This window comes from Portunus trituberculatus, chromosome 3 (assembly GCF_017591435.1).
Source record: "Portunus trituberculatus isolate SZX2019 chromosome 3, ASM1759143v1, whole genome shotgun sequence".
In the NCBI taxonomy this organism is placed as follows: Eukaryota; Metazoa; Arthropoda; class Malacostraca; order Decapoda; family Portunidae; genus Portunus; species Portunus trituberculatus.
Genome location: NC_059257.1, coordinates 1,072,105 through 1,082,104, shown reverse-complemented (window position 1 = coordinate 1,082,104; position 10,000 = coordinate 1,072,105). Strand labels below are relative to the sequence as shown.

Sequence of the window (10,000 nt, the reverse complement as noted above, 5' to 3'; positions counted from 1 at the left end):
TAATGATAATAATAATAATAATAATAATAATAATAATAATAATAATAATAATAATAATAATAATAATAATAATTATTATTTTTTTTTTATATTATAACAAAACAATAGACATAATAGCAATAATGTAAACAAGGGAGAGAGAGAGAGAGAGAGAGAGAGAGAGAGAGAGAGAGAGAGAGAGAGAGAGAGAGAGAGAGAGAGAGAGAGAGAGCTCTGATTCTCGCTGGGCAGGATAGATCATAGCCACTCACCGTCAGACTCGGTTCCAGCAGGGCCGCCAGCCTGTCCGCGATGGAGGAGGCTGCGGCAGGTGACTCCGAGAGCTGGAGTCACCTGCAGCAGCAGCAGCAGCAGCAGCAGAGCCTGCTGGCTCAATGGCCGTCTGTGTGGCCTGCAGGGTGGCGGCCTGCAGGGCTGAACGGGATGACTTTGCAACCTGAAAAACCCATGGCAATCTATGTTTTCAAGGTCGCCTACTGGTCACCCAGACAGTTTTCCCCATTACGGAGCGAGCTCAGATCTCAAAGACCAATCTTCGGGTAGAACTGAGGCCACACTACACTCCACACACCGAGACAGCGAAGTCACAACCTTTTGAATTATATCTCGTACCAGCTTACAGCTAGGTGAATACTGAACAGGGCTACACATTAAAAAGATCGCATATTTGTCTCACCGCACTCGGGACTCGAACCCAGGTCTTTTCTGTTGTGAGCCGAGTGTGTGTGTGTGTGTGTGTGTGTTTCACTATTTGATCTGCTGCAGTCTCTGACGGAACGAGCTCAGAGCTCATTATTTCCGATCTTCGGATAGGCCTGAGACCAGGCACACACTACACACCGGGACAACAAGGTCACAACTCCTTGATTTACATCCCGTACCTACTCACTGCTAGGTGAACAGTGAACAGGGGCTACACTTGAAAGGAGACACACCCAAATATCTCCACTCGGCCGGGGAATCGAACCCCGGTCCTCTGGCTTATGAAGCCAGCGTTCTAGCCACTGTGCTACCGGGCATATTGTTGGTGTGTGTGTGTGTGTGTGTGTGTGTGTCACTGTTTAATCTGCTGCAGTCTCTGACGAGACAGCCAGACGTTACCCTACGGAACGAGCTCAGAACTCATTATTTCCGATCTTCGGATAGGCCTGAGACCAGGCACACACCACACACCGGGACAACAAGGTCACAACTCCTCGATTTACATCCCGTACCTACTCACTGCTAGGTGAACAGTGAACAGTGAACAGGGGCTACACGTGAAAGGAGACACACCCAAATATCTCCACCCGGCCGGGGAATTGAACCCCGGTCCTCTGGCTTGTGAAGCCAGCGCTCTAACCACTGAGCTACCGTGTGTGTGTGTGTGTGTGTGTGTGTGTGTGTGTGTGTGTGAGTTAATGGTTGGAAGTTAATTACAGTTTGCAATGATTAATAGAATACAACAATGTAATGTAACAATGTAGTTCATCATTCTGAAAGTCAACAAGTGTTTGGTGAGTGACTGTTATCTGTCAACATTGTTCAGAGTCAATACAGTACGTGTGCTGGACTACAAACAATGTATTGTAATTGAACCGTGCACCACGTACTATGTAGTGCAGGACCTATCGGTTAAGCCTTAAGGCGTGCTCAACACACAAAGTCAGTCAGTAAGAAGAGAAGAGTGACTGAGGTGCAAGCACACCTAATGTGAGGACACACTCACCCTGGTGACGGTGGTGACCACGTGGACGTCAGGAAACACTGCCGCCCTCTCCTCCTCCTCCTCCTCCTCCTCCAGCAGATGGTCTGCATCCTCAATCACCTCGTAAGCTTCCTGTCGTGTTGATGGAGTGCGCAGCTCCTGCAGCATGGCGTGCAGCGCCTCCTCTCTCTGCCGCACCTTCTCCTGCCTGCCCTCCACGCGGGAGTCCTCGCGGCTTATCGCCTCCCGGGCACCCTTGCTCTGGTCCACCAGCGTCTGGAGGTCGTCCTCCAGCTGCTGCTGGCGGCCACACCACCCACCCAGGGTTGTCCGGTAGTCTGCCAGCTGGCTCTGCTCCTCCTGGCAGGAGCGGATGGCGGCCAGGACCTTTGCCTCTTGCTCCTGCAGCAGGGACCGTGTCCTCTTGCTGAGTCCCGCTGTGGCCCTTGGTGCAGGCTGTGTCACTGCTGCCGGAGCTGTCAGCTGCTTTTCTGGCTTGGGTGCCACACAGGCCAGTCCTGCACCTCTCATCTTCCTGATAAAGGCCTCTGTGATATAGGAGATAGGGAACTGGCCGGCCTCAGGCAGGGCGTGACTCACCCTGCACGTGGGGCACGTGACGGCACCCTGCTCCTTCAGTTCATTAATGCACGGCGTGCAAAGTGTATGCCCACACGGCAGGTTGCGTGGCCGCCTGTGGGTGTCGTCAAAGGTGTTGAGGCACACAGGGCAGTCCTCTACGTTGTCGTCCTGGAAGAAAGAGACAGCGGCGTGAGGGACACACTGTACACAACGCGACAGGCTGGCCACAGGACACAGCAGGACAGTGAGGGACACGCAGGTGTGGGAGTGTAACACTGCATGGGTGTGCACGATGGCTGCTGCAGGAGGAAGGAACACTGACTACCCGTGCCACTCCCCAACCCAACACTGACTGCCATGTCCACCCCAACACTCACCATAGCTCTGGCTGCTGCTGCTGCTGCTGCTGCTGGTGATGAAGCTCTTCCTTCAGAGTGGCGGTGGAGGTGGTGCTGGCTGCCTTGGTGTAACAGTGACAGAGTGAGAGTGGCCACAGCGCGATTCAAACTCCGCCTCCTTGTTCCTGCCTGGGTGGAGATGCGATTCACGTCCCTCAAAAGTCAACCTGAGACAAAGTTACGGGAAGAAATAAGCACATGATAGATGTAATGGAAAATGAATCTTATAGCCCGCAGTTACTACACGCACTCTTCCACCTTCACTCCTTCGCAAACTGAAGCAAAACACAGCATATTATTTTGTATGGAGTGAAGCATCACATCCCTGTATTATGAAGAGTGAGGGACAGGAATGGCCAGCAGGAAGGCCACACAGACACAACTATGTTGTACAACACAGAACTCAGACCTGTGTGTGTGTGTGTGTGTGTGTGTGTGTGTGTGTGTGTGTGTGTGTGTGTGTGTAGAGCAGGAGGCATACGTGCCTGAGAGACGCGATGCATTGAGTGAGGGACAGGGAGAGAGAGGAGTGAGGGAGGGCTGGAGGCAGTGATGTCACCGTTATTTTCCCTCAGCTTATGTGTACATCCATTTATCTGTTTCTCTCTTGTTTTGTGGTTGGGGGATTAAGTGTTATTTTTCTCTTTATTGTGATTATTTATTCTTTTTTTTTTCATTGTGAATTTTCTTTAAGTTTTTCTTTTTTGTTGTGCATTGCAGTGTGAAATGATATGTTGTGTAATAGTGTTTCATGCTTTGTGTACATCTTCCTCCCTCACCCTGGGCCCGGGGGTCGGCAGGAGTCTGTCTGTCAGGCTGGAACGATCAGTCCTGTTCTTGTCCTGCACGACACGCGCTGGTTGGACAAGATGGTCACTGGACACTAGACACTAGACACCAGCAGACTGCTCGCCACACGCCTGTCACATGTGTGTGTGTGTGTGTGTGTGTGTGTGTGTGTGTGTGTTAAAGGCCTGTACTGGTTATCAGGAGCGGGAACAGCCACCACCACCACCACCACCACCAGCCGTCACCCTCTCACTGCGAGCTGAAAGTTCGTTCATTATTACTGATCTTCGGGTGAGACTGTACGTGGCACACCTCACTACCACACACCACACCACCACAAACTACACACTCACCACTCACACACACCAAACACTACCACACACCACCACAAACACTCACCACACACCACCACACCAGACCACTCACCACACACCACACACCACATACTAGACAGCCCATCCCGTGTTAAGTTTGTCACTGGTCACTGGTCAGTCAAAGCACAACTCTGTATATTTCAACTCATTACATGTACTACTATACTGTTCACACACACACACACACACACACACACACACACACACACACACACACACACACACACACGAGTTGATGAAATTATTATAACTACTACTACTACAACTACTACTACTACTACTACTACTACACACACTATACTACTACTACTACTACTAATAATTATAATAATAATAATAACAATAATATTGTTACGTTATCAACAAGCTGCACTGTTTGAAATCCAGAAGCCATTTCAGAGTACACAGACTATACTACTACTACTACTACTACTACTACTACTACTACTACTACTACTACTACTACTACTACTACAACTATTACTACCACCACCATCATGAATACCATAAAAACTACTACTACCTCTTTTACTACTACTACTACTACTACTACTACTACTACGACTAGTGCTACTACTACTACTACTACTACTACTACTACTACTACTACCACTACCACCACTACAACTATTACCACTATTACTACTACTGCTATTACTAATGCCATAATAAATACCACCACTATTACTACTACTAATACGACTATTACTACTACTACTGCTAATACTATTACTACTACTGCTACTACAACTACTACCACTACAACTACTACATCTTCTGCTAATACTTTTACTAAAATGATAATAATAACAATAATATTAACAATACTACTAATAATCACAATAATAATAATAATAATAATAATAATAATAATAATAATAATAATAATAATAATAATAACAACAACAATAATAATAATACTTCATAATTATTGTTGCATATATCTAAAGACAGCGATCTATTCCTTCTATTAATAGTTTCCCCTTCAAAATTGTATGTCCCCTGTATCGGGACTTGAAGGGGACACTAAACTGAACTATTTCATTTCACTCCTTCAATGTCAGAATTTGTTACCAAACGACTATTTTAACTATGAAGGAAGAGAGGTAGGATACTCAAAATTGGAGGAAAGGTGGAGGAAAGTCGGTAGAGGTGGAGGGAAGTGGAGATAAATTGTGGAGGGAGATATGGAGGAAAGAAACACATGTCAATCCCTATAAACTACTACTACTACTACTACTACTACTACTACTACTACTACTACTACCACCACTCTCATCTACCTCTCTCGTTCTCCCAATATTCTTGCTTCTATTCCTTCAAATTATTCTTCATTACTTTCTACTACATCTTTGCATTATAACACCTCTTCTTCATCAACAGAACACAAGAGAAGAGAATCAAACATACCAAACACCTTTCTACTACTATTTCTTTACTTCCAAACCTTTCTACTTTTCTATTTTCCCCAACACCCTTATTTATACACCTTTAATAAACTCTTCATTACCTTCTACTACATCCTTGCATTATACCACCCTCCTCTTTAACAAAATACAAACTAAAATTAACAAAAAACAAAACACGTCAAACTGTCTACAACGCCTGCCTACTACAACTACATTCACCCTCTCGCACCTTCCTCTCCTTCCCAACCTCCTCATTTCTACACCTCTAGTCAACTCAAGCCAGGGCGGTGAAGGAAGGCACTCACCACTCAGGGCTCGTCAGTACTTCCTTGCCATCGAAGCTGAATATTCTCGGTTTCTGCATGAAGCGACCGCCATCACCTGAGAATATCCCGCGCCAGGTGTTGAAGAGAACCTCCCCCTGTGCAGGTAAACAAAGGTACGCACAGGTAAGTGAAGTTAGAAGTGGTTATGGTAGTAAATACAGTGAAATCTAGGTAAATGAAGGTGAGTGTAGGTAAATGTAGGTATGCACAGGTAAGGCAGGATGAAAATTAGGTAAAACAGAAGTACATATAGGTAGAAATAGGTAAAACAGTAAACACATGTAAAAAATAGGTAAATACAGGTATATATAGGTAAAACACAGGTTAATATAGGTAAAACACAGGTATATATAGGTTAAATATAGGTAAAACATAGGTAAAATAGGTAAAATAGGTAAATACAGGTAAATAAAGGCAAAACATAGGTAAATACAGGTGTAAATAGGTAAAACACAAGTGAATATAAGCAAATACACTCACCAACACCCAGACGTATCTTTCTTGCGAATAATAAATAATAAATGATAAACAAAAGTGAAGATAATACATAAGGCTCCTCCTCCTCCTCCTCCTCCTCCTCCTCCTCTTCTTCTTCTTTATTCCATTTATCATCACCATTTTTACCAGAGAGAGAGAGAGAGAGAGAGAGAGAGAGAGAGAGAAACATGAGAGAGAGATTAGTGATAGCCAACCACTCCCACTCTACATTAATATTGACGACAGGTAAGTTAGCATCGTCTCTCCTAACAAACACAAAAGAGACAGAGAGAGAGAGAGACAACAGAGAGAGACAGAGACAAACACGAGAAAGAGATTAGAGATAGCCAATCACTACCACTCTACCTTAATATTGACGACAGGTAAGTTAGCGTCGTCTCTCCTAACAATAGAGTCAAGGTTCTGGATCCTGGAGGTGAGGAGAGCCCTGAAGGTTTCGCTCAGCCCCGCCCGCCGCGCCTCACGATAGCAGGTGTAGTCCACGCCTGTCACGCCCCTCATGTCTCCGTTGTACGGCTGGTTGAGGGCGGCCAGGCGTAGCTGTGGGCGTGTGGGAGTGATGAGTGTGGGAGGTATGGGGAATCTGTGGGCTTGTGGGCGTGAGTGTTTGAGGAATGAGGAATGTATGGGCGTGTGGGTGTGAGTGTGGGAGGAATGAGAAATGTATGGGCCTGTGGGCGTGAGTATGGGAGGAATGTATGGGCGTGTGAGCGTGAGTGTGGAAGGAATGAGGAATGTATACGAGTTTTTCTATTCTATTTTATATTTTTTCTCTATTTTTGTTGGGATAGGAATATGATAGGTTTACATTTAGGAATGGGAATATAATGTGTATGTCCAGGAATATACATAATAGGAACAGATGGGAATATGGTAGGAATGCATAGGAATAAAGTAGTAATGCATAGAAATATATAGAAATGCATAGGAATGAAGGACTGCAAATAGGAATACATTGGGGTATACAGGAATGCATACGGATTAATAGGAATGTTAACACACACACACACACACACACACACACACACACACACACACACACACACACACACACACACACACACTTACCTTTGTTAACTCTTCCTTTACGCAGCCAAACAAACAAACAGACAAACAATAAACAAGTAAATAACACTGAGATATCTGAGGCAATAACAATCTATATACACTAACTACCCCCGTTGTCCTACATACTTCACGCCACACAAACACGCACACACACGAACACTCATTACACACACTTATCCATCAACTACCACTCATCTCTGCACACATCAGCCCAGTAGTGTGCTCGTTACACCAGGGAACGGTGCTAAGAACGGTAAATATTGATGAAACAAAATATAGGCGGTCTTCTCCACGATGCCTCAGGCCCCGGCAATCTACGCAAGCCTGCTGGTTACAATACTTTCGTTTCTCACTCTATTATTCGGTCTCTGTACGACGATTATTGTGTTTCTATAAATATTTCGTTGCCATTGAAGTGATTTCCGTGCCTCTGTTCGGTAAATATGTGGTGTTTTGTGCTGTGTTTGTGCTGTGATAGGGGCCAGCTGTGGGGCTCAAATTTATGCCTCGGCCATTAACCCCTTTTTCATTTCAAGCTGTAACCGAATCCCTATCATTTCAAAGAATCGCTTACGCTCTTTGAAGTATGTAACACTGCCACTGAATCAAATATGTGGCTTTATGATGGTGTTTAGTGAGCACTTTTAGAGAGATATGTGAAAGCGACCCTAAGGTATAAGGCTAGGTTAGAACGAATGAATGATGCAAGGATAGTGAGAAAAGTGTTTCTGTGGAATGTCAGGAGTAGCAAGTGGGGGAAGAGGTGTGTCAGGCTGGTAGCAAAGAGTGGGTTAGTAAGTAGTTGGGTTTTCAACAGGTAGAAGGAAGACATTTAGAGAGACTGGAGTATGATTGTTAGAAATGGAGAAGGTAGAGAATGGGATGTAAGGAAGTGGAAGAGTGAGATAGACAGAGTAGTGAAAGGTGTGGGACTGGATGACTGGAGAAATAGGATGGAGCAAAAGAGTACATTGGTATGGTATAGAGAGAAAGAGGCCCCAATGTATGAAAAGTGGTATGAGGGAAGCCTGGGTGGTGATCTTCTCTTCCGAGCTAGGGCACAGTGCATGGATGTGAATGCAAGGAATTATAGATGGTCTGAGTCCCGCAGCAAAGTGTGCCAGATGTGTGACTTGGGAGAGGATGAGACAGTGGAACATGTGGTGCTGGAGTGTGTGAAGTATGCCAGAGACAGGTATGAGATGATGCAAGTGGTGCTGAGTGAGCTGGGGCATGACAGAGTGGAGATGACAGGAAGGGAATGGATGGAGTTGCTGCTGGGACTCTGTGGGGAGACGAATGAAAGGATGATTGAGGCTGTGAAAGAGTTCCTGGAGAGAATGTGGCGTGCCAGATGCAGGAACTAGTGGTGTGAAAGATAGTGATTGCCCTCTTTGTTGTCTGGTGTTCTTTATGTTCCCTACAGGAGCTGCCGATACAAAGGCCTGACCCAGAAGAAATTCAGCGTCACCTGTACCATCAAGATCAGCCCGCCCACCAGCCAGCCCAGGGATGTGACGTCATCAGGTGGACGGTGCTGGCTCAGCTGCCGCCTGCCTGCTGTGTTTAGCTAATATTTGCCACACTCAGCACTGTTTTCCCGCCACTGGTGTCACTAAATGGAGCCACATGACTATGCTTGGCTATCAGCTGTTCAGATACAACTGTCAGTGGCAGGTTTTGGTGTGATGAAGGCTTAAGGGAGGCGGAATGGTGGTGGTGGTGGTGGCGGCGGTCTCCAAACACACACACACACACACTAGCGTCACTTGGCCGTCCACACGGAATTAACACAAGGAACAACACTATCAGAGACACTGTCTAATGCAACAACACATTGTGCAAACTCCACCAGCAGGACAAGTGGTGGCTGGGTGGCTCACTCACCAGTATTGTAGTGTTGATGGCAGTTCTCAGCAGCTCCAGGCCACAGCTGGCACTCTCAGCCAGACACCAAGCTTACACCAGCACTCACAGGCAGCCGCGGCCCGTGTCACCGTCCTGACCAGCGTAAATCCATGTTAAATAAGGCACCAGCAGCACACGGCCACTCTCCTAATACCGTCACTCCTTGTCTCAAACTGGCGCCTTGGCCGCCCGCCGGCCTTCCCACCTCTCCCTCCTCCACTGCGCGCGCTGGCCGAGGCGGGACACAACACAACCACACTCCACTCGCTCCACTTCTAATACACGAATACAATATGAAATATGATCAAGTATAAGCATGTCAAACTAAATCATTTGCCACTATCATCGTAACTCTATGTCAAAAGTAGAAGGAAAAGAGAGAAGCGGTACAGAGAGGAGTATACCGCACAAACAAAACACTCGTTAAACAGTGATGGAGGAGCAGGAAGAGGAGGAGGAGGAGGAGAGAACATTCGAAGGTAGGAATGAGAGAGACAACTGGAAGAAATTCGGAGAAGAAATAGTAATTAGAAATCTCTCTCTCTCTCTCTCTCTCTCTCTCTCTCTCTCTCTTATGACAATGTCTGGGAAAATGGCAAGGCAGACATGGCGGTAAATGCGCTGCAGCTTACGGACACTAACTCTGCTACCTATAGATGTTCGGTCTCTCTCCACTAACTTTCTTCATATTCAGTGATTGGCTCATCACAAAAATGTAGACGAATGTATCAACGAATCTCGGCTCCCCTCCACCACCCATGACAACCACGCCTACACTCCCGACTGTCACATGTACGTACGTGTGTTGGCGGACAAACACGCCACGCCAAGCTGGAACACTTTCACTCACTCACACGTCAAACTGGAACACTGACCCTCACTCACTCACTCACACGCAAAGCTGGAACACTCACTCACTCACTCACACGCCAAGCTGGAACACTCTCCCTTCCTCACTCAC

The 10,000-nt window shown here is 46.2% G+C and overlaps 2 protein-coding genes across 4 annotated transcripts in view; both read right to left on the bottom strand.

The window, feature by feature from the left end:
• Positions 1-6,441, bottom strand: part of LOC123507416 (tripartite motif-containing protein 65-like) — a 7,722-nt gene extending 1,281 nt beyond the window's left edge. The window contains exons 1-5 of one of the 3 annotated variants that reach the window (XM_045260263.1): positions 6,409-6,441; positions 5,545-5,660; positions 2,647-2,834; positions 1,709-2,437; positions 252-436 (exon numbers count right to left, since the gene is read on the bottom strand). In XM_045260263.1, coding sequence (XP_045116198.1) covers positions 254-436; positions 1,709-2,437; positions 2,647-2,649 — 915 coding nt within the window. In that variant the 5' untranslated portion in view covers positions 2,650-2,834; positions 5,545-5,660; positions 6,409-6,441 and the 3' untranslated portion in view covers positions 252-253. Of the gene's footprint in view, positions 1-251; positions 437-1,708; positions 2,438-2,646; positions 3,049-5,544; positions 5,661-6,408 lie in introns of those variants that run through there. The other 2 variants (XM_045260255.1, XM_045260271.1) reach the window with 2 other exon arrangements.
• On the bottom strand, positions 2,699-7,326 carry LOC123508292 (collagen alpha-1(XV) chain-like). Its single transcript, XM_045261880.1, has 4 exons — positions 7,320-7,326; positions 6,409-6,734; positions 5,545-5,660; positions 2,699-2,834 (listed from the first exon to the last, which is right to left on the bottom strand). The coding sequence occupies exons 1-4, from the start codon at positions 7,324-7,326 to the stop codon at positions 2,699-2,701; spliced, it is 585 nt and encodes a 194-aa protein (XP_045117815.1).
• Between the last annotated feature and the right edge of the window lie 2,674 nt (positions 7,327-10,000).